This window comes from Marmota monax, unplaced genomic scaffold, assembly GCF_021218885.2.
Source record: "Marmota monax isolate L192 unplaced genomic scaffold, Marmota_monax_Labrador192_F-V1.1 WCK01_AAM20220418_F8-fsc00036, whole genome shotgun sequence".
NCBI lineage: Eukaryota > Metazoa > Chordata > Mammalia > Rodentia > Sciuridae > Marmota > Marmota monax.
Window position 1 is genome coordinate 10,000,001 of NW_026694491.1, and position 24,363 is coordinate 10,024,363.

General features: G+C 33.6%; 1 protein-coding gene across 5 annotated transcripts in view; it reads left to right on the forward strand.

Moving 5' to 3' along the window:
- The window catches only part of Atp2b1 (ATPase plasma membrane Ca2+ transporting 1), a 105,596-nt gene extending 89,518 nt beyond the window's left edge, over positions 1–16,078 (forward strand). For 3 of the 5 annotated variants that reach the window (XM_058571310.1, XM_058571311.1, XM_058571312.1), the window contains exons 16-22: positions 131–322; positions 544–757; positions 1,163–1,374; positions 2,679–2,786; positions 4,682–4,864; positions 5,256–5,342; positions 12,897–16,078. In XM_058571310.1, coding sequence (XP_058427293.1) covers positions 131–322; positions 544–757; positions 1,163–1,374; positions 2,679–2,786; positions 4,682–4,864; positions 5,256–5,342; positions 12,897–13,208 — 1,308 coding nt within the window. In that variant the 3' untranslated portion in view covers positions 13,209–16,078. Of the gene's footprint in view, positions 1–130; positions 323–543; positions 758–1,162; positions 1,375–2,678; positions 2,787–4,681; positions 4,865–5,255; positions 5,408–12,896 lie in introns of all 5 variants that reach the window. The other 2 variants (XM_058571313.1, XM_046419248.2) reach the window with 2 other exon arrangements.
- The last annotated feature ends 8,285 nt before the right edge of the window (positions 16,079–24,363 follow it).

Genomic DNA, 24,363 nt, shown 5'->3' on the forward strand with positions numbered 1-24,363 from the left:
CTTCTAGCCTGACTCTTAAGTCACTGTTAAGTATAATGGCAAATTTTTATTTATTTTATACTACTCATTTGAGTATATAAGAATTATATTCTAAACAATTAGTCTAATAGATTTTTTTTTTCTTATACAGGGGATTGCTGGAACTGACGTAGCTAAAGAAGCATCTGATATTATTCTCACAGATGACAACTTTACAAGCATTGTTAAGGCAGTTATGTGGGGACGAAATGTCTATGACAGCATCTCAAAATTCCTTCAGTTCCAACTTACTGTTAATGTAGTAGCAGTCATTGTTGCTTTCACAGGAGCTTGTATTACTCAAGTAGGTGATGATTTATTTATTAAAACTTGCTTATTTTAAAGCAAAAAACTTTTTTAAAGTACTTAAGTATTTAAATAAGTTGAAACTTAATATTTAGGTTAATTATCATAAAAAATGTAATCCTATTCTGTTCCTTAAGTTTTTAAATCCTAAAGGCTTCCTGAGAATTTCTGAGTCCCTAAACAGTTGTGAATGTCTATTAGGAAACATATCTTTTCTAGGATTCACCGCTTAAGGCTGTGCAGATGCTGTGGGTAAACCTCATAATGGATACACTTGCTTCCTTGGCTCTGGCAACGGAACCACCCACTGAATCCCTCTTGCTTCGGAAACCTTATGGTAGAAATAAGCCTCTCATCTCACGCACAATGATGAAGAATATTTTGGGTCATGCATTCTATCAACTTGTAGTAGTTTTTACACTCTTATTTGCTGGTAAGGATTCAGTGTCTTAATTAAGCTTCAGTTAATTTTTTCGAATCCATGTTAATAACATTCAACATGTTTTAGTGTTAAAAATTTTTGAGTCTGAGTTCTGTTCCTGACTCCCTATTTATCTTTAATTTCTCATCAGGGAGTGCTTGGTAAATTTTGGGAGGTAGTGTGATGCGGGGTAGGGAGGGACAAAGAATCTTCATCATCATTATCTTGGCTTTGCCACTTATGTGTCTGAACTTGGCATGTCAACATAGTTTTGGGGCTTCAGTGTCCTCATCTATAAAACAGAATAGTTGTCATTCCAGGTCAAATAAAAAGTCTGGCTAGTTTTTATTATTGCATAATTCCTTGACATGTTATGATTTTGTATGGTAATTACAAAAAATTTTTTCATTCTTTCAGGAGAAAAGTTTTTTGATATTGATAGTGGAAGAAATGCTCCTTTGCATGCTCCACCTTCGGAACATTATACTATTGTTTTTAATACCTTTGTGCTGATGCAACTTTTCAATGAAATAAATGCCCGGAAAATTCATGGTGAAAGAAATGTGTTTGAAGGAATCTTTAATAATGCCATCTTCTGCACGATTGTTTTAGGCACTTTTGTGGTACAGGTGGGTAATTAGAAAAGATGGTTTCAAAACTGATTATTACATGGGAGATAGTCAGCAAACAGGTACCTTGTTGTAGAACATAATTTCAGATTTGTGTGTGGGTCTTCTATATATTGCCTTGATGATGCCTGTAGTTTTCGTGTTTATCTAAGATGTACAATAAAATGTGGAAACTTGGTCCCTTGTTCTTAGAAGTCAGAGTCACAACTGACTAGATAAATTATTTTATTTTTTCCAACTCTCAAATGAAAAAGTCCCCAGCATCTTAATATCCTCCTTTTTACATCCCTTATTATATTAAAAAAATTTAAAAATTAAGAACACTGTATAAAAGTAAATGTTGGTCTTTTTCACATTATTGTCTTGGTTTACAAAAGAAAATTATTTCAGTTTTATCTCTGAAAATCTAGACTTTACAGTCAAAATCCTTATAATCTTATTGAGTGGACTACTAACAAAACTTGGGACACTATCTGTGTAAGTGTTCAAATAATCTTGACTTTAAAATATGGTGGAATTAACAGAATGGAATTTTACTATTTTCAAGAAATTTTCAATGTTAACTACTGTTATCTACTGAAATTATTCTTTTTAATTTCAATATTTGACATCTGCTTAATTGCCAAGGAAAAGCTTGTCAGACTCACAGAAGAGCGAATATTTTGTTACTTGATCTTTAATATTCCCGTATACATTACTTTAGGACATTTAGAATAAGGAGAAAAGAATTATGAATTTTATTTATGTGTATTTACGGACTTTACTTTGAAAGGAGAGTAGATGTCTAAGGGTATACCACTTTGGCTGGCCCATGTTTCATACAACTTTACAAGTTGCTTTTCTTCTCTACAGTCCATTTATATTTATCCTAACATCTAAATGTTAGTTAACCAGAAATGAAACAACTCTGTAGAAGGAAAAATGGGGTTGAATGTTTTGTCAGCTTTTCTGTAGTTCTTTTTCACAAAAATATTTGCCATCTTTTGTAAAAGGCATAAATTATTCAAAGAAGTGGATAAAATACAAGGAAATGTTGTCACTTGTTGTTATATTAGAAACATTATAAAGTTATACTTCTTAACCATGAGAATTTTAATTTTTAGAAGTGTATTTTAAGCGTGAAAAAAGAATGCATTTGAAATTTGGGCAGAGGTTTTTTTTCAGTTGTTTTATTTACAGATGTGACTATTTTAATAATGGTTGTTCACCTTGTGTTTTAGAGGATATAAAGTTTTTTTTTTAAGAATGTGGACTTTAAAATTTAAAAGATTTAAATAAACTTAACTCTTTGATTATTCCTTCAGATAATAATTGTGCAGTTTGGTGGAAAACCTTTCAGTTGTTCAGAACTTTCAGTAGAACAGTGGCTATGGTCAATATTCCTAGGAATGGGGACATTACTCTGGGGCCAGGTAAAAATTTCATTTTTCATTAAAATTGAATTGTTTCTTTTTTTTTAATTTTTTACTGTATATTTTCTTTAATCAGTTTTGCTAATTGATTCTAAATAGTGACCATTTGGGTCAAAAAAAGGAATTCTGGGGAGAAAAAAAGAAAAGGAATTTAGGGGTTTTTTGGGGTTTTTTTGTATTTGTTCCAGTACATCACTGTTGTTTATCATGCCTATTGTTTATTATGTTTATTTTTAGCTTCTTTAGAACAAGTTTTTCAGTAGTTATTAAAGATAATGTATTTATAACTGGTTAGGATGCTTATATCTGTATCTTTTACTCTATCACCTATTTTTACATTTTCAGGTTAAAATTTTTACACAAATGTGAAAATAAAATATACTTACTTCATTATTTTTGCTGTGTAATTTATTCTAGGATGTTGCATTGGAAAACTTGGGGTTTAATTTAGAGAACATTTCCATAAAAATTATGGTATCTGGACAGTAAGGCTACAAAATGTCATTTTAGAGTATTTTAATTGAATAACCTTAACAGTATATTTATAAAATACTAATTCCTGAAAAATGAGATAAACCTCATCTTTATTATTTTCAACTTCCTTGCAAATGCATGTCATTATTTTTAAAGATGAGTAGTAATACTCTGTAATTGTCCACTGTAACCCATTATCATTAGTATAAAACTAGCTGATAGAGAGTCTATAGTATCATTTTCATAAATTCAGGTTAGCAAATTATGATATATAACTTATATAAAGCTCATTTTATTGTCATTATGTAAGTCAAACCAAACTTTCAGGTTTTCCTTAAACTTTGCTCAGTCTTGTTTCTTTTATCTAATCTTGCTCTTGTGTTTTAGATTTTGAGTTTTTTTTATACATTTTGAAGACCTCATTATTAGAGATCTTCTTTTAAATGGAATCCTTGCTTGTTCCACATTTCTTTCTTGATTTACCATTCTAATTATTTCATAGTATTCTTTGCTAGGCAGAATAAAACCCCACAAATTCCAAAGTTCTGGCCAAATTCAGGAAGTAGAAATGCAATACAGTATACATACCCAGCAGGATTAAAATGATCTTGTCTGTTGATTTTAAGTGCATGATGGTAGAAAGAACACTGATTTTGGTGGCCGGGAGACCTGGAGTCTTAGCACTCCATGAGCAAGTTACTTCAAGTATCTTTGAGCCTGTTTCACCTCAGTAAAATGAGTTGGTTCTGTATGACTCAGTGCTTGTTTCTCTCTGATAAACTTTCACTAGGAATGGTTCTTTACACTTACAAGCTAATACATACTCGGTGTTTTTATATCCTTTATGTTTTCTTAGGCATCTGTTTCTATTTGGTGTCATTATAGTGTTAACTTCATTATCAGTGTTAATTTATTTTTAAATAGTTGCATTTTACATAAAAATAAATACACTTATTAAAACTGTTTTAGTATAACTGATGACTTTCTAATTTCTAATATGTTTTCCTCATGAATTTTTATAGCACTCATGAAACATAAGCTTGTTTTACATCCAGTAAGACCACCTGCATTTTCCTTTTATTTGGAGTGAATATAGTTAATAGGAATTTAAGTAAACATATGTATATTAGAGCATGATTATATAATATACTGTTGTAAATATTCAAGTCAATGTATTAAAAAATGTAATCAGGTGAATTCCTATTCAGGAAAACTTTTGTGCTTCAAACTTAAATCTTTTGTGTAACTAAAAGAAGACTATTCTTTGTTCTGGGAGAGAAAGTCTGATCAACAGGATCTCATTGCTTCCTTGGTGAAGATAGGTGGATACTCTTGCAATTTTTATAACCTTTTGTATAAAGTTGCTCATTTTAACTGTACTCAATATGATACATTTCTAAGTTCTTTCCCCTGTGTTGTAGCTTATTTCAACAATTCCAACTAGTCGTTTAAAATTCCTAAAAGAAGCTGGTCATGGAACACAAAAGGAAGAAATACCTGAGGAGGAATTAGCAGAGGACGTTGAAGAGATTGATCACGCTGAAAGGGAGTTGCGGCGTGGCCAGATCTTGTGGTTTAGAGGTCTGAACAGAATCCAGACACAGGTATGGGCCTGGAAGAGAGGTAGGAGGGGTGATGGGAGAAGGGCTTTCTGACCTGGGGAGGAGGTTCACGTGTGCTCCTAAACTTTCTTTCTAGCCTTCCCAACCAACAAAATTTATTCTTTTGAAAAAATACTACTGGTGGCTGGAATGAATGAAACTTTTAACTGATTATGAAAGAATGTGTCTTATATGCCCCTAAGCTCCTTTTTTCCTAGCTTTTTTTTTTTTTAACCACCCCCTTCATCTCAAAATGCTATTCTTGCCTATTTGCTCTGTAAAAAGTGCCTTTTTCTTTACTTTTTTATATGTTGATAGATGGAATGGTCCTTTCTCTTGTTCTCTCTCTCTCTCTCTTGCTGAGCAAGCTGTCACAATCTCTGATTCCTTGCAGATGGATGTAGTGAATGCTTTCCAGAGTGGAAGTTCCATTCAGGGGGCTCTAAGGCGGCAACCCTCCATCGCCAGCCAGCATCATGATGTAACAAATATTTCTACCCCTACACATGTAGTGTTTTCCTCTTCTACTGCTTCTACTACTGTGGGGTGTGAGTGTGTGTTCCTAAGTGCATGAAATTAACATTTCCTACTTCACACACCTAACGTTTCTCATTTTCTCCTTAATGTTTAAACTCATTGTTCAGGCTTTTCATAAAGCTTTCTTTTCGTAAAGTGGATTGAGACCTCAAAGTGTTGTCGTTGTTGTTGTTTTATTTCTTAGAGGGCTAGATAACAGGTGGAACAATTGCAACCAAAGATTAGCTATGAATTCTGTGAGCTTGTCTCTATGCTAACTCTTACAGTTAATATGGGGAATAAAATTATAGCTTAGAATTTGTGAAACTACTATAAATTTTTGAGTATATGCCTTTAAACGTGTTCATATGCATGGTTCCCAGAAGCATGTTATTTGAAACTGAGCTAACAGAACCAGGAAATTGCATTTGTAAAAATAAAATATGAATTTAGTATTTCAGCTTTATCTTGTCCGGTTTGGAAAGTAAATTAGTAGCCTTAGAAAAGTTCTATATAAAAAAGTATATATAGTCAATTGTTTGTCTTCTTAATTTGAACTTTCTCTATCTTACTTTGTGTTTTTTAAGAGAGAGTACCTATATAAACTTTTATGGTATTTATGGTTAGTTTGGGGTTTTTTCCCATTTGCATAATCAATTTAGTTTGACATCAAAGGTAAGAAATTTCTATTGTTTTCTAAATAGGAAAAATATATTGATTGATTATTGAACCAATATTTCAATAATATAATAATATATTCATCTTATAATGTCACTAATTGAATAACATTTTCTATTAGGTTTTTAGTAAATGGCAAACTACCTTTTAACCTTATATGACCCTATTGTAAATTGGGGTCTTCTGATTTCACAGTTGTTTTCAGTATATTGGAGGCAATAAAAATATATACCAAATTCCACTCATACAATTGCCAGAATTCTTAGGGTTAGACTTATATTTTGGGCAGAGACCTATCTTTTTCGTTTGGTCTCCAGCCAGAGAAGAACTAGAGGAGTCTTGGGTGAGCTGGACATAGAGTCAATCTAGGGAGAAAGCAGCACAGACTGTTTACCTATTGCCTATTAGCTTAAGTAATTTTTATTTGATATTTTTAACAATGTTGTAGAACAGGTAGAACCAGAACTGTCCCCATTTTACAGGTGTGAACACTAACTTAGAGATTAAATGACTTGCTTTTAACTAATAAACATGGTATAAAACAAAAAGCAGGCAAGTTCCCTAAAAACAAACTGACCTTGTAACATTAGGATGTAACATTTACATGGACAGATAGGAGTCTTCCTTTTAAAAATTACCTACCTGAATGAAATGGCAAATGTAAATTGCCTGGCATTACACTTGTACATTGTCAGTCAGATGTAGAATTCATACTATCTTTGGCTTCTCATCATGCAGCCCTAGATGGTAAATGCCTCACAAACCTCTGTGGAAGACCTACCATATGTAAGAGCTATTTTAAAACCTCCAGAATGTGCAGTCTAGTGAGAGAACAAGCAAGAAGTTGGAAGTTCCTACATGGCAATGACCTACAGAATATTATAGCAGGATCCTTAATCTACCCTGGGAAATCAGAAAGAATTACCTGAAGGAAATGACTCCCAACTTGCTCCTTGGTAAATTTTGCTAATTGAGAAAAGCAGGCCTCTATGGCAATAGTTTAGTAATAAAAAAAAAAAAATGATAAACTATAGAAAATTGATGAAGCTGAAGTCGAATATGAATATCTGTGTATCACAAGAAGCAGCCAAACTAAGGCTGTACTGAAAGACCTCCTTTCCCCAAAATCTTAAATTTGAAAAATTTTAAAGTTGAAAGATTAATACATGATTACATCTCACCTGAATTTACCACATCTTAATATGACATTTACCTTGTCTATATATTAATAATCTCTTTAGACCACTTGAAAGTGGCATATTTGACATTTCATCCCTAAATACTTTAGCATATACCTCTTAAGAAGTCTTGCAAACAATAATACTATATTATATTCAGGAAATTTAACATTGATTCCTATTACCAAATATATAGTCTATATTTAGATTTTTTCAGTTTCTGCCAAAGTATTCTTTATAGCTGTTTTGATGTATGATCCAAGAAAGGATCATCAACAACAATTTGTTATTACTCTTTAGTCTCTAGCCTGGATCTATTCCCTGCCTTTGTTTTTCATGATATGGTCCTTTTTGAAGAATCAAGGCCATTCATAAAGCGTCCTACATTCCAGATTTATGTGATTTATTTCCTACTGATTAGCTGCATGTTAAATTTTTTGACAAGTTTATCTCATGGGTGTTGGGTATTCATTTTTATTTCAGCAATATTTTGCTGAATTATTTTTAATTTATTTTCTAGTTTGGGAGGGTGTCACATGATCATAGGTATACTGTAGTGACTATAGTTCTCAGTCTGATTGTGTTCCAGGCTTTATGTTAAATATCAGATCAGTTACAAACTCTGTTTTAAGACACACATGCACACATCTGCCCCAGGCTGTTTTCTGATGCACAGCTGTATTTGAAACATCTGAGTTGTTGGACCCATCTGGTATTATATTTTAGGAAAGTAGCAGTACACTTCAGAAAGTGGCAAAAGGAGGCTTGTGGCTGTTACTTCACAAGTTTTGAGATGTTTACTTCTTTATTCTATATCCTGTGTTCTCAGGACATGAGGAAGTACTCAGTGACTAGATCATATCCTGCCAGTAATTATCATTATACACTATTGCAGTAATTATATTGCTGTTCTTTTAAATTTCTTTGAAGCTTTGCCTGAGAAGCATAGTCTTTGGTGGTATAGGATACCAGCCAATATATAAAATTAATAAAGAGTATTAGTATGTTTAATGAAAAGTTTCATTTTCACTGTGCTTTTGACCTAATACTGAATAATCTTAGAAATATCTAGAAACGTCAATTTTTTTTACTCTTATTTGTAGCCCTTTCTTTGCTAAATAGAAGAAATGGTAATCCATTTTAGCTTTGTCAAATATTAGACTTGAAACATCTTCACAGAGATCATCTTTTCTTCCCCCTCATTTATTAGCAGGATCTTTATAAGATCTCTAAAGAAAAATTATGTAGTTTTTCTTTATTTGTAAATTATATCATTCTAATATGCCTTTTACCATTACTGAATTCTTCTTGCTAAATCTATAACTTATCTTCCTGGAAGGGAGAAATTGAGGAGAAAAAAAAAATTGTACTTCTAAGCAAAGGGTCAGCCAACTACACCCTGTTGGTTAAATTTGTCCTGTTTCCTGTTTTGTTTTGTTTTTTTTTTTGGGGGGGGGGGGATAAATATATATATATATATATATATATATATATATATATTTTTTTTTTTTTTTTTTTTTAACATAGCCATGCCCTTTCCTTTAAAAGTATACCTATGGCAGTTTTGCACTGTAAGAGCAAAATTGAGTAATTAACAACAGAGACTTTGTAGCTTAAAAAAAAGTCCACCCCTGTTCTGATAATTAAAACATCAGTTAGTAGAGATGAGTCTTCCTTTGAGAAAATTCAACATGTAAATTATTCAACTCTGGAAAACAGCCTAAAATTTTCTTTTCTGTTGCCCCTCCCCCCAAAAAAACCTTTATTTTATCATTGCAGTTTTTAAGTTAGTGCATATAGTAAAAATAATGATGAATACAGATTTCGAAGTGACCATGCTGTTGTAAAAAATAAGACATATTGGTTTATAATGAAATAGTTCTGTATTTTAGAGCTGTCTCATTATATGCCATGTTTTGGGCAACAGTATTATTAACCTTATCTACTATCAAAAGTTAGGAGGAGGGACTGGGGTTGTGGCTCAGTAGTAGAGCACTTGCCTTGTACATGCGAGGTACTTAGCACCACATAAAAAGAAATAAATAAAGATATTATGTCCATCTGCAACTAAAAAAATATACTTAAAAAAAGAGTTAGGAGGATATTTAGGAAAATTTTTTTTAGAGTACCTGGTTTTGACTCGTTAATTAAATTTTGATTTGTTAATTGTTTACCTTGAAAATCGATTTTAATTTCTTAAAGTGAAATTACTTAATGATTATGATAATCACCTTAGTTTTTTTTTTTTTTTAATCATGTACTTCATGCAGTATTTTCTTCAGTTTTTTTTTTTCCTATTAAAATTTTTCTGGACATAGCTGTTATTAAAATTTTTAATTTTGATAATCTTAGGGGGTATAATTATATTGTGCATAGTAGGTCTCAATAGATACCAAATGGGAAATGAATTAAAAGACAGTAAATAGCGAGGAATTAGATGTCAAGAATGGGAAATTAACAGTTATGTCTTGGGTTTCCACTTAAACTGGATTCTTTGTGGTATTAAGAAGATAATAAAGTTCAGGGCAATTGTAAGTTTAGCTCAGTATGTTAGTTTGCTATCTATAACAAAATACCTGAGATAATTTATCAAAAGAAAAGGTTTATTTTGTTCCACAGCTTTTGAGATATGATCAAGTGGCCATGTTGCTTTGGAGTGTAGCAAGGCAGCATATCATGGCAAGAAGGGAATGGTGGTTCAAAACTGCTTATGGATCATGAGCCAGAGAGCAAGAAAGAAAGGGCCAGAATTCCATGATCCCCTGAGGGCACACCCCCAGTGACCTAAGGACCTTCTATAGGGCCCCACCCTTCAAAGGTTCCAACACCGCCCCATGGCACCATCATAGGGACCAAACCTTTAATACATGAGTCTTTGGGGACATTTAAGATCTGAACCAGAGTGCTCAGGCTTAAGCCTTAGATCAGGGGTGTTTTATTCATATATTTTATAATCTAGATTTTGTTGTATGTATTTCCTGTGAGACTGTCCTTCGAGATTTGGTTTTTGGTTTTTTTTTTTTTTTTTTTTGGAACACTGGTGAGCTGTTCTTTTACTGGTTACTAACCACAGTTCTGTGGCTTACGTAAAGGAGAAGAAAGAAGGAAGCATTAACTTTAATCTTATGAAATTTTTTTTTTCCTAGTGAGTTAGTGATAAAGTGAATGTCTTCTGTTTTGTCTTTTATTGACTTCCAAGGATTCTGGAATTGGGAGTTCAGAAGCCTAGGTTCTAAGAATCTCTGGCACTAAGAGTGACTTGACTTGACAAGTTGCTCAGTTTTATTATATTTATGAAGTGGTTAAAATAAAATATCTCTAATATCCTTTTAGTAATTTCTTTCTGAGTGAGTAAGAAAAATTTACCAAGTTTGGGTAAAAAGGACTTCGCTGATTTCACCTGCTACAGATATGTGTGTGATTGTGTGTGTATATACATCTGCTATCCTCACCCGCAGGCTATACTCTGCCCCTCTTAGAGCTTTGGGAACTCACAGATATCTGTCTTACTCCCATACCTTTCTTATGAGCTCTATTTTCCAAATTAAATATATTCAAAAAATCAGTCTATTTCCTCTTTGACCCTTCACTGTTTGCTTTTATACCTATTTTGATTTAAAAGTAAACAAAAAATCACAGAAAACTTTGACACCATTAACAGCAGTACCAGCAACCTAGTCCAAATTGCAAAGATATCCTAGTCCCCTTGAACAGTTCTAGCCACCCATCAAATTTGCTGGCTGATCCTCCAGTTTCTGTTCTCTTTTGTGCCTGCTGGCTTTGACACCAACCGATTTTTCTTCTGAAGCTGTCTCTTTGCTTTTTAAACTTTATGGTTTAGTACTAGAACAGTCAGGATATTTGTTGAATGTTTGCATGTATTAAAATGTAAATTGCAAGAGTGCACAATTAACATTAAATAAATGGTTATGACAGTATATTTAGCAAGCATTGTCTTATTCCTTATGTTAAGCATTACATTTTAGTAAAAAGTAAAGGGAACAGAGCAATAAATTGACAATGTATTTGTTATTATTAGTCTGTCAAATTAAGGAACTAATGTATAAATATGAATGGACTAGAATTATAATATGTAATAAAATAACAAGATAATATATACTAAATACTTGCTGCTTCATGTGTAAATCATGATTCAGCAGCATCAGCATCACCCAGAAGGTTGTTAGAAATGCAGGATCTCAAGCCCCTGCTGTATCCAAATCTGCATTTTAACAAGATCCCCAGCTAGCTCATACACACATTAAAGTTTGAGAAGCACTGGGTTGATACTTACATGCTAACACTCTTCTAAGTCTATAGTATACTAACTTAATCTCCTGTAACAACCCCATAAGGTATGGGTACCATTGTTATTTCCCATTTTATAGTGGAGAAAATCCATTTGATTAGTGTTCCTCAACTAGTAACTGGCAGAGCTGTAACCTGTGTAGCAAGAAAGATAGATTTGAGGAGAGATAAGTAATAATTGGAAATGGACACATGGCCCTAAACTAGACATATTTTAATATATATTCAGATGTCCATTTGAAGAACTTTATTAATTTATTCATTATCATTGTCTTATGATTTTGGTGACCGTATCTTATGGCACCATAAGTGATAGTTACCTCCTTTAGCATTATTAATAGATGATGTCTTCATTATTAAATGCTTCATTAGAATTGAAACCAAAACAATGTATTTAAATTGATGTATAGTAGATTTTATCTTTTTTCCCTAAATATGCATGACACTGGGTTAATGAGACCTGATGTCCACATTGGGATAATATTTTTTTAGTTTAATTGACCATTAGCCTCTTTTCCTTTATATAACAGACTTCTAATCTAGACAGACAACTCTTTGACTTTATGTTTTAGAGTAAAAGTACTAGAAAACTTTGAAACTTTATGTATTCTCTTTGGGATATTTTTCATAGACTTCCATTGGATTTTTAAATTTTCATTTTGAAAATCTATTTCTTCTAGAGAATATAGTGATTAAGTTGTAATCTATGATAGAGAAAACCCCTTAACACTTTGTAAAAAAAAAAAAAAGAAGGCATATACTCAAATATTTATAGCTGTTTAATGGCATTTTGTAGATATTTACTTGGGTTTTGTCTGTATTTTTATTTTGTGATTCAGGGAGTGGCGGGTAGATGTGAGTTCATGTGGCATTCAGCTTCTATTTGCTTGGCTTTTCATAGTCGGTGACACCCTGATTCCTAGCATGACAAATAGTAACCCTTTGTGCTTGACTTTAACTTATTTGAATTGTTTTCAAATATACATTATTTTTAGTTTTTAAAAAGTCGGCTAAGCTTGTGTATGGTTAAGTTTTGTTTTGTTTGTTTTTGTTTGTTTTCTTAGGGAAAAAATCCTATAAAATGGCTATTAAATTTTTAGCCAGTGACAATGAGATTTTCTTAGTATTACTTTGAATCTATACTTCTTAAATTCGTAGAGTATGTGGTTTTGTTGTTCTGTAGTGTCCTACTAAAATATTCATTTTTTTTTACAGTGTATTGCAAGTTCCACTGCATTACATGCAAATTTGATTCACTCATACCTAGCTGTTTGTGGATTCAAACTCATAAATGAACCAATTTAAGTTAAGTTGATTATATACTGACATTTTTCTGTGTTTTCTGATATTTACAGATTCGAGTGGTGAATGCATTTCGTAGTTCTTTATATGAAGGGTTAGAAAAACCAGAATCAAGAAGTTCGATTCACAACTTTATGACACATCCTGAGTTTAGGATAGAAGATTCAGAGCCTCATATACCCCTTATTGATGACACTGATGCTGAAGATGATGCTCCTACAAAACGTAACTCCAGCCCTCCACCCTCTCCCAACAAAAATAACAATGCTGTTGACAGCGGAATTCACCTTACAATAGAAATGAACAAGTCTGCTACCTCTTCATCCCCAGGAAGCCCACTACATAGTTTGGAAACATCACTCTGATTGTAAGCTGAATGTTAACACACTAGCTGCATTGTAAAGAAACAAATTGAAACTGGGTCTTTTCACATATTGTGACGGACAAGATAGTATTCTTGTCTTTGGACTTCAACAGAAGACACACTTGTACGAATGTAGATTTATTTTTTTAAAAAAAAAAAAAAAAGCAAAGCTTTCTGCCAGACTGAGGGTGCTTTTTGGGGGGTGGGAGAAATGAACTGACAGATAAACAGTAACTCAGTATAAGTGACCCGTGGATCATCAGTAGTACCCAAGAATGGTCCTGAACAGTGTATTAGCAGAACTTTAGTTTATCTTAATCCTTGATGGGAGAGAGGGAGGAGTAAAGCTGGGCCAGACGAAGAGCCCTGGATCATTGAATTGATACTTTAATTTCTGCTGTTGGCTGTTAATAATTTGGATTATTTATGTTTATAAATGATACAGATCTGTTTACAAGGTTTGTAGATACTTTTTTTGTTCCTGTTCATAGATGGGAAGCTTCATTATAACTGATGCAGAGAAAAATTAGTCCTTCAAATACTGCTGTATTTTCAGGAAAAAAAAGGGGGGGTGTTTCTATTGAAACTGTACTAAATTTTTGCCTACAATTTACCTTGTTAAATATTGTAGATAAATTGCTAATACTAATAGCCAAATAGATAACACTAATGCTTTGTTTAAAAAAAACCAAAACAAAAAAAACAAAACAAAACAAAAAAACATGAGCAGTGGTGTTCTAATGAAGTTATGGCGTCTGTCCTAATTAGTTTCTTAAATACATTTACTACTTAATGGTTTTGAAACAACTGTTTAATTTTTAAAATTTTTGAAAACTTGCTAATAACCTTTTGTTCAGAATTTAGTAGATTGTTTAATGCAGGACATCAACTACACAATGAAAGAGTGCTTGAAATGCTTTTGTTATTTCAGGCAAATCAGATTAAATCAAACTATCAAACTACAAGAGAACCTTAGTCCTTTTTGTTTTTGTCTAAATATGTTAGTTCAGTGATGTCTTGGTGAACTGTGAGTGAACTGTATTGATTTTTCTAATAAATTCTTAGAGACCTTCATACAGCATGAGGGCGTTGGCATTTTGAAAAAGGTTAATAAGTAGAAGCATACATGTTTTTCTTTTGTTTTTGAAACTTGTTTGTAAGCATAAATAAATATGCCCTTTTATTAAATAAATACACAACAATGTTTTTGACATTTCAGCTTCCTTCCTCAGTTCTGCATATATGTCTGTCCTGTTAAGCCACAATTGGAATAAATTTGAAGATGGTGGCAATCTAATAGAATCAGATTAAGTGAATGATCACAATCTTGCCATTTAACATGTTTTTCATAGAACTTAGTTGGTCTAAAATAGTCTCATAGTTTAAAAAAAAATAATGACTACCATTGTCTTTGTATATTTTAATTCTTAAGTGGCCAAATAACAAATGGTAAAATGAGATTATAATAATTAACCATATGCAGGAATGCCCATCTCTAAGCCAATTGGATTCCTTAGCTATTTTCTTCCTGTCTGCCTTCTTCCCTTGTTTGCCTCTTGTCTTTACCCTGTATAAACTGGCATCATGTTAGGGCCTAGCTTTCACCAGATACACAATCCTCAGGCTGTTGTGAAGTTTACGAGGACTACTCCATCTGAGAGTGCTGACCCCGCAAAGAAATTTAGTTGATGGTGCTTGATATTTTTGGTGGGTGGGGGAAATCGTTTTCTCTCCATCAGTTTTTTTGCAGTAATCCTCTGCAAGTCTTAGAAACACATTGGCTCTGTCAGCATTTGTCATTGTACATTTATTCATCAGGTATTTATAGTGATTCATACTGTAAAAAGAGGAGGCATGATATGCTGGGAAGCATATTTAGACTAGGAGTCAAGACCTGGTTTCTAGTCTTGGTTTTGCCATTAATGTGCTGCATGATCTTGGGAAAATCATTTACTCTACATGAGGGTGGTAGATTAGACTCTACCTTGAAGAACCCTTTCAACTCTAAACATTGACCCTATCAACTGGAGAAGCCTACGTACAAGGCATAGGGAATAGAGAAAAGGGAAATGTTTTCAGTTTTCTTTTTTATTTTGGTTATGCTTAAATATGAATGTAATTACCAAAAGATTTAGAAGTGCATGTGCTTTGGAGGATTTGTATTGAGCTTTTACAGTATTCATTTTTCAACTAAAGGCAATGGCTTTTTACACCAACTCTAATCCATAAATGGGTCTTAAGACATCCATGAAGTAGTAGCAAGACATGCTTAATGTGTATTTCTCTCTTTGAGACACTGTAATTTCTACCAGAAATTTCCAGAGCATTATGTAAGTAGAAAAAAAAAAAAAATGCAAGCAAGCTGTTAAAGATCTTGGATCCCATTATATAGTATGTATAGCTGAAATCAGCATCTGTAATTCAATCACTTTTTCTCTTTTATCCTCTAACCAAAAAATTGTTTAATTTTGCATCCCAAATGTTTTTAATCTTTGTATATTTTTTAAAAATCCTTTTCTCCTCATCATTGCCTTTTTTGTGGTTGTAAATAGACTTACTTGCACTTTGAAGATGAGTTACTCCTTGTCATCTTACAAATATGTGATATGGTAATTTTCATAACAGATGTCAGTTTTGAACCAAGAAATGGTGATTTGTTTATAAGAAAAAAAACTGGCTTCATTTCTGTGAAATTGCTCTTTGAAAATTTCTTTTTACACGTGTAAGCCAACTGAGATACCGTGATGGTGTTGATTTCTTTCAATGATGCTTACCATCTATTTTAGCCACTGAGCCTTTTATTATTTGTCTATTTGTAAAGTTTATTTGTCTTAACTCATTTAATAAATATACTGTTTATCTGTTTCTGAATGGGGACTGAACTCTTTGAATACTGAAATTTACTTAAATATCTTATTTTGGAATTACTTTTTTCTACTTGAGATTTTTAAAATCTGATTGATGAAAATTCTATAATGTACTTGAAATGTTATGGTTGTGTTACAGTGAATCAGTGTTCTAATATCAATATGCATGGTCTTGCCTCTAAAATGAAAGTGGGTACATTTTCCCCACTCTTCCTACCCGAAGCTTTAATCCTTCTAGTACAATAGCTTACTTTTTCAGTCCATGAGAATGTAATGCTTTCGTTGTAGAACAGATTAGTTTTTCACATTAACTATTAAGAATTTATTTTTCATCAGATAATACAAACTTGTCAATACAATTATCTGAACTCTATGGTGAAAAAATAATAAAATTGCCCTTAGTTGGTTTTTATAATAAATTATTACCATAAATTCACATTTTTGTTGAAATATTGAGTAACTTTTTAAAGGATTATAAATACCATATTTTTGATAGTATAAATTATTAGTACATTATTGAATATATTTAAATATCATTTATGACATGAAAGATATTTTCATTTTGTCAAATTGGATTTTATATATGTATTATGTATTAGAATTGAATTTTGAATTACATTCTCTGTAAAATTAATTGAATAAGAAAGGGGAGTTTCTCTAAACTTTTGCTTGTTGACATTTTTCCTTCCCCATCCTTTAGAGAGCGCGTGTCTTTTTGTAGCTATCTTTTTCTGTAACATATGCCACTCTAAGACTCTCATAACCAAACCCCATATTAACCTTTATCTTTTAAAATTATTCTTAAATACTTGAAGACAAAACACACTTATTAGCATAACTTACTAAAAATAATCTCTGAAAAATGACCTTTTAGAATAAGTGTTTTTATATCATAAATAATGTTTCATATGGTAAGGGAAGTCAATGATGGTTAGTATGTTACTGCACTTAGTATTCTATGTTTTTGTCATAAGAAATATTTTTTTTTTTTTTTTTTTTTTTTAAAGAAAGAGTGGGAGAGAAAGAGAGAGAGAGAGAATTTTTTAATATTTATTTTTTAGTTCTCGGCGGACACAACATCTTTGTTTGTATGTGGTGCTGAGGATCGAACCCGGGCCGCACGCATGCCAGGCAAGCGCGCTACCGCTTGAGCCACATCCCCAGCCCCTGTCATAAGAAATATTACTTTAGGCATTGTCCCTATTAAAAACCACTTCAACATATAGATGAATATTCTAAATGTATGCATCTTTAATCTGTGTTCTCTGAATTCAAGGTATTATTATTGAACAATTTAATTGTAATGGCTCCAAAATAGGAACCTAAAATATAAACATATAAAAATATAGATATGTAGATATTTATACAGTATCAGTCTCTGATATAATTTATTTAGCACTATCCTATTTAAACTAGTTCCCAAATAATTAACATGCACATTTAAGTTTGGGTTCAATGCAGAACAAAGGTTCTCTTGATTTAAATCAGTGTTTTTTGAGAACCACAGTTTTTTCCAAATCACCTTTCAGATCATTAACTTTTAATAGCGAATGGTTATTAAAAGGGTTATTGTCATAGCATAAACTGGTATTTTAGGAGGACTTGCTATAGCTAAGCACTTTCTATGCATTATGTAAATCATAGCCCTGTGAACTGCTGTTATTTCCTATGGGGAAACAGACTAAAGTTCTGTTCGGTTGCTTGCTCTGGGTCCCATGGTAAGGTAGTAGAGCTGGGATTCTCTCTTGATGTAGACCCTTTAGCGGGCCTCAGCAATGGGTCTTTGCCATAGTACTAGCATCTTGTTAACATGAATCAGGGCCCAGGGCCCTTATATCTTGTGTTCCCTTTTTTTTTTTTTCCTGATAGAAAATGCTTTAGACATGATCTTAAGGAGTCTTCATACCCTTCCTAGAGGAAAAACTCAAAACACCAAGGCAAAGAATCACCTATTAAAATGTTTATAATCAATCCAAGCTTTCCTCTCAGACTTCTTGCTGAGAAGTCAAAGATTAACTCAGTAGAATGTTCTATTATAATAACATACTTAATTAGAGAATTTTGTGACTTGGTACTTTAAAGATGGGTATGTTTAAGTTTCATGTGTAGCAATAATTTAATGACCTATTCAATAAGGTGTTTCTTGTGTTTGACAAGAATATTCTTAGTTCACTTTTTTTTTAAATGAAGAAAGACTTTTGTCCTTTAGTAGTTTCCTTGATGAAAATTTTTAATGCTTTAATATTTAAAACCCAAGGGAGTGACTTTATTGCACATTTGATTTTTAAATGGGCCATTTTTAAAATAAAATTGGAGCCATTTTTTTCAATACCATATTAATGTCATTTTAGAGCAATGTGGTTTATGGTTTGTGAATAGTCCCCCTTAGTCTATAAAAATTAGATGCTTGTTGGTTGGCTTTTATGACCTCATTAAGATAGCTTAATGAAGATAAAGAGTTTTGAAACTTTTTCTGTTAGACTGCTTTTTAAATTGTTAAGTATCTGGTCATAGGTATGTCTTAACAAATAGCCTGGGGATGGAGTCAAAAATGAGAACAAGAACTCAGGGAAAACTATGGTATTTGAAGTTTAAATTGAGATCCTTTTAATATATCTAGTGTTCTAAAATTTTAATCTTAAGCCTGTTCCCCAAGAAGGGAAAATCAATAGTCTATCTAAAAGCTTTGATCACTGTGTGTGTTGGGGGAGGGGGGTGGTTCTGAGGATTGAATCCAGGCCTTGTGCATGTGAGGCAGGCACTCTGCCAACTGAGCTATATCCCCAGCCCCTTGATCACTCATTTTCTGCTGCAGATTTGGGATGGGTGCTAGTTCTCAACCTTAGTGTGGTAGGATAGAGGGTGAATCACAATAAAGCCACACCAAGTCTCTGGAGCCTAGGATCCTTTCAGTGTCTTATAGATAACACTACCCTGATGTTCCCCACTTTCACAGCTTCCAGAATTATCTGCTACTGCTGACACTTCTCTGTCCACATATTCTGCTCTCCATTCATTCATTCAACACACACTTGGTATTTGTCATGAGGAATTCATACTGTTTTGGGAGACTTCAAACAGTGTCCCTGCTCTCAAAAGAGCTGATATCCTGTTGGGTGGGAAAGACAGATCTAAATCAGGTTGTAGGGGTTGATGCCATGTGACAGTGGTTGAGGAAGCCCTCACAGATAAGGTATAAATCACTGTTGAGCTATATGGAATAGCCTCCCGTCAGAGATTCCATTAGATAGCACCTGGCAAGTTTGAGGAAATGAAAGGAGTTATGGCCAGTGTAGCCAGAGTGGAGTGAACCAGCAGGAGAGTAGGAGATGTGTTTAGACAGGTATGGGAAGACCTCTCCTGATCTCATAAGCCCCAGCAAGAACTTCGACAGGATGTGATGGAGGATTTTAAGGAGGAGCAACATGGCCTGGTTTTAAAAGGATCATCAGCTTCTCTGTGACCAGGGATAGATTGACAGCTAGAAAACCAGTTAGGAAGAGATTGCCTTTTTCAAACAGGTTCCAGTCCAGCTTAACCTTTTCTACTTCTTTGTAGTCTCTTGTGTAGAATCTTGTGGACCCTTATTTCCTTTTGCTGTGTTAACTTTATGCTTGTCATGCTTATCTAATTTACACCACGTCTGGCATCAATTTCAGTCATCTCACATATTTTCCTCATTTTTGCCTTAGTCCATGTGCAAGTTTCCACATGGATCACAGCAGCCTTCACTTTTGCTGTTATTCAACAACATGGTTACAAACAGAAGGTAGCCATTTCTCTTCTCTTCATTCTCCAAGGCTGTGGTCATGTCTTCTCCAAACTACCCTTCATCTGCTTTGTAAAAACTCATTAAACCTGCTGATCTTGTTCTTTTCCTAGACATGATGGCCAGTTTCTTGATTCCCCAGTCTTTTTTAGCTTACTAGCTCTATCTGCTCTGGTCCTGCCTAAGGCACTTGAGTTGGTTTCTTCATCCTGCCCTGTCATTGGCCTCCATGGCTTTGCCTCCTACTCTACTTTGGTGCCCAAACCTGAACCACTTTAAGCATTAGACTATGCTCACCATCTTGCCAGTAATAAAGATTCACTTACTTCCTGGCTTTTCTCAATGCTTTGAGCAAACTTTGTCTTTATTCTTTCAGAGCCTTTTCTCATTACAGTTATGCAAATCTTTATATCTACTTCTGAGCCAAGACTCGGTGCCTGGTTTGTCAGACTCAGATGCACCTTTTCCATTCTGTTGACAAAACCTATGGTGTTCTTGTTGTGCAAACTTATGATTTCTTCACTTAGGTTAGCAAACTTCTTCTTTCCCTTGTTGTCGTCTTACTGGGTTTTAGTCCTTAAGAGCAGAATTTTGCACCTATCCATATTAAACAATTGTTTTAGTCAATGCATATCACTTTGACTGCAGAATTTTGTCATTTAGTTTGTTCTCACACAAGATAGTAAGGAGCTTTCCCTCCATTTTCCTAGAACAACTGCTTTCACAGTAAAACTGAAAGACAAAAATAAGATAGGTAAACAACCATTTGTCTTGCTTTCCTCAAAACCATTACCGGGCTGATATTTCTGCAGTCATTCAGTCATTCAATCAATTAAGGATCATCTAATTAAATGATCCATCATCCTACATATAAATAGAATCCAAAAGTCATCAACTCCAAAACTGGATGAGGCCTTATGGAGATGCTGTCAGCTACATTTCCCGTATGGCTACAAATATTTCTTCCTTGGTTTCAAGTATTCTTTTTTGTCATTCTTATTTTCAGTGACAACTTCAAGTTCTTTACCTCAGGCTTACACATTTGGTCTTTTAACTGTGCTCTCCAAATCCTACCTTCTCTCTCCCCTGTCACCAATCTATTCAACACTCAAAATCTTCCTAAATCACCACTTTCCCCACATCACTTTTTCCTCCTCAAAGCCAGGTAAGTAAATAACCCCAAAAAAGTTTTGAATAGCACTCCTCATATAGCTGTCACCTGCCCCTTTCTTTGCTGCTGTGAGCACGCTGTGTATTCCTATTATTCCCTCCCCTTTAAGTTCCCCTGAGTTCTGCTTGTTCCTATCTGTGCTCCTGAATACAACAGACCTGTAAGAGACATGGTCAAGACTGCATTTTTTCAGAAAATCACCCTTCTGGGAGAGGGTGCCAAGACTCAGTGGCTCTCAAAGGTTTAGGGACAGGCAATAAAGGCAGTAGTATATGGGAAGAGCATTTGCCTAGCCATCAGCAGACCAGGTTCTGGTTCCTGCTGTGTCTTGTGCTACCTTTAGTACCTGAGTCTTCAGTTTCCTCAACAGAAATATGAATATTAGGATTCCTGCCCTACCATAGATGTTGAGATGAACTTGGAAACATGGAAGCATTTTAACAATTAAAAGGATAATGCAAAATGGTACTGTTAACTTAGCAACTAAAATAGTTGTGCGAAGAGCTATCCCTGCCTCTCCTAATAGATTTAATTTAAATTTAAAATTTTGAGTTGAAGAGAGCTTGTAAATCCTAACCAAGCATTATATAAACCAGCCAGGAGAGTCATTTCATTAGAAATAATGTTCATTTTCTTTCCATTTTTTTCCTGTGTTTAGTCAATTAACAGAAACATATTTTTCCCTTTAAAAAGCAGCTGCTTGCTTACTGGTTGCACATCTGGGTGGTGGAGATCAAGTGAGTGTGTTAGTGACTCAGTCTCCTAATTTTTACGACTTATCACTTAGTTGAACACCCCTAGTGCTCTGATGGTGTGGGACTGTTATCCAGATTTAATAGCTGCTGTTCTTCCTTATCATATCTTTATCCCCATAATAAACCATGAAAAAAATCAGTGTTTCCCAAACTTTTCTGTATACTGAAGTCACTTAAGAGCTTTAGAACATCCTGGTGCCTGACTTTTGCCCCCAAGCATTGTGGTCCATGGTGTGGCCTGAGCATTGGCATGCTTGTAGAATTCTCAGATCATTCTAATCTGCAGCCCAAGTTTGGGAACTACAGTGGGAAACTTTGAGAACCACAACGCTGAAATGCAAGAACTTAATGAAGAACATAAAAGGTAATTTGTAAGTTTGCCCTTCAAAATTGATGTTTAGCAACAGAAATGGTTTACTTGCTCTAAATTTCTTTTTAAAAAACATCTTTTACACACTAAAGTTCAGTGTCAAGAAGTGAATGCACTAGATTAAACTTAGTTTTTTAAAAAATTTACTGCAATTAAAAACTAACTTGAAATAATATATTTTGTGGAAATATGCCCACCTCATCTCATATTTTAAAATAAACTTATGACCATTTAAAAAATAAGATACTTGGTTATGTGAAAGCAAAACAAAAGGATCTCAAATATCAGATTATGAAACTTTATTTGCTTTTAAAATTCTAGTCTACACTTAGAGATGTAGTTTCAAAATCAAGCAATAAGCCTTTTTAGAAGAACTTGGCAGAAATATCATGGTGAATATTAAGCATATTAAAATATTGATATTTAAATATTGATACATATAATAGAATATACTTCCCAATTTTACATTAAAAATTACAAATGTTTTTTGTTTCTGTTTTTGAGGACAGTTTTTAAGTCCAGTTAGTTAAAAATGTTCACTGCACCCATCCATTTAATTAACCCCTAACAGGTAATACAACATCCAGAACTGGAGGTTGTTCCTGCCTTCAGTGTTTCCAGCAATAGCTGCAGTGTGCACACTGACATTTGTTGATCCCTGTTCTAGATCACTTGCTTTCTTATTTTACCACAGTTATTACAAGATATCCCTCTTTTATAATAGGATTTGATTCCAGGATCGTTCAACAGCTGAACTTATGACCATTTCGCTACATAAACCATAAAGCCTCTTCAGTTTGGTCAGTTACTCTAAATGTTAAAACCAGAATCACATCAAACTAGTTCATCATGGAATTCTTCAGATGCACTACAGCAGCTCTGCATGACCCCCAGTCCCAAGCTCCATCTTCATCTTCCCATCTTCAGTGTCTCTAGCTCTACCACTGTAGAGAGCCCACATGTCACAGTTTACCAAACATGGTCTTGGCACAGAAGTCTGCCATCCCATTATGATTAAGAACAACCCCTTTCACACTCAGAAGTATTTTTGTTTGATCAAAATTGCATGCTTTCAAGTTGTATTATCATCTTGGTTCCTTTCCACCAATGTATTTGTATCCCTCTGCAGCTATTTAGAAATTGTGTAGTATGGAATTCTTTACTATGTAAAACATTAAAGCAAACATGAAAGTGAAACATTAAGAAAAAATACAGAGCCATTTTCTGTCATCTGTATTGGTGACAAAGGGGCTCATAAGTTTATCCTGTTAATAGGAATAGCTTTGTGCTAGAGATGTGCATAGTAGTAAAGCACTTGCCTTGCATGTGTAAAACCCTGGGTTTAAGCCCCAGCAAATTAAATATATATATATATATGAGTATCTCTTGACAGATTGTGAATCTCAATGAAGCCTCGTACAGTGTCTGGTGAAGATGATTGCTACAATCGCTGCTGAGGCTCTAAGTTTAACTCTTGAGGAGGCCTACCTTCCTTCAAAAGCTAAGAGACCAAGAGTATAACTGGAAACTTGGCTATTGATGCAGAGCTGATTGCTTAAACATCTTTAAAATGTATTGAGCTAAGCCGAATGCCTTCTTAAAGTTCAAAGAAACCTGTGGGATTTTTTTCCTTTATTTACTTAACAATGAATCTTGCCACCCAGAGATACATTGTACATCTGACTTCCCTTTGAGGATAGCATCTCAAAAAGTGACATAGAGGCCATCAACTAATGATTTAAATGAATGAGTGAAAATTTTTTAATTTTTTTTTAGATGTTGATGGACCTTTATTTTATTCATTTATTTATAAAGAGTGGTGAGAATCAAACCCAGTGCCTTACACATGCTAGGCAAGTGCTCTATCACTGAGCCACAACCCCAGCCCTGAAATTGGTTTTTTTTTTAAATGCCTCCCTACAAGATTTTTTAGAGTGGCATAAGTTTTTAATAATAGAGGTTTAATAAACATTTTATAGCATTTTCATGATGAAATAATATGCAATCATGAAAAATGCAAAGAAATTTTAATCATACATATTTTTATAGCCTGATTTTTTTTTCATTCATCGGAGTATTATAAATATTTCCATGTTAAGATTCTAGTCTTGATTCTGGAGAAAAAAAAATAGTTCCATGGGTTGGGACATTATTTGGCCTCAGCTTTACTTCATCTTCCATCTGTAAAATGAAGATATCAGCATATTGACTACTTCTTCAAATT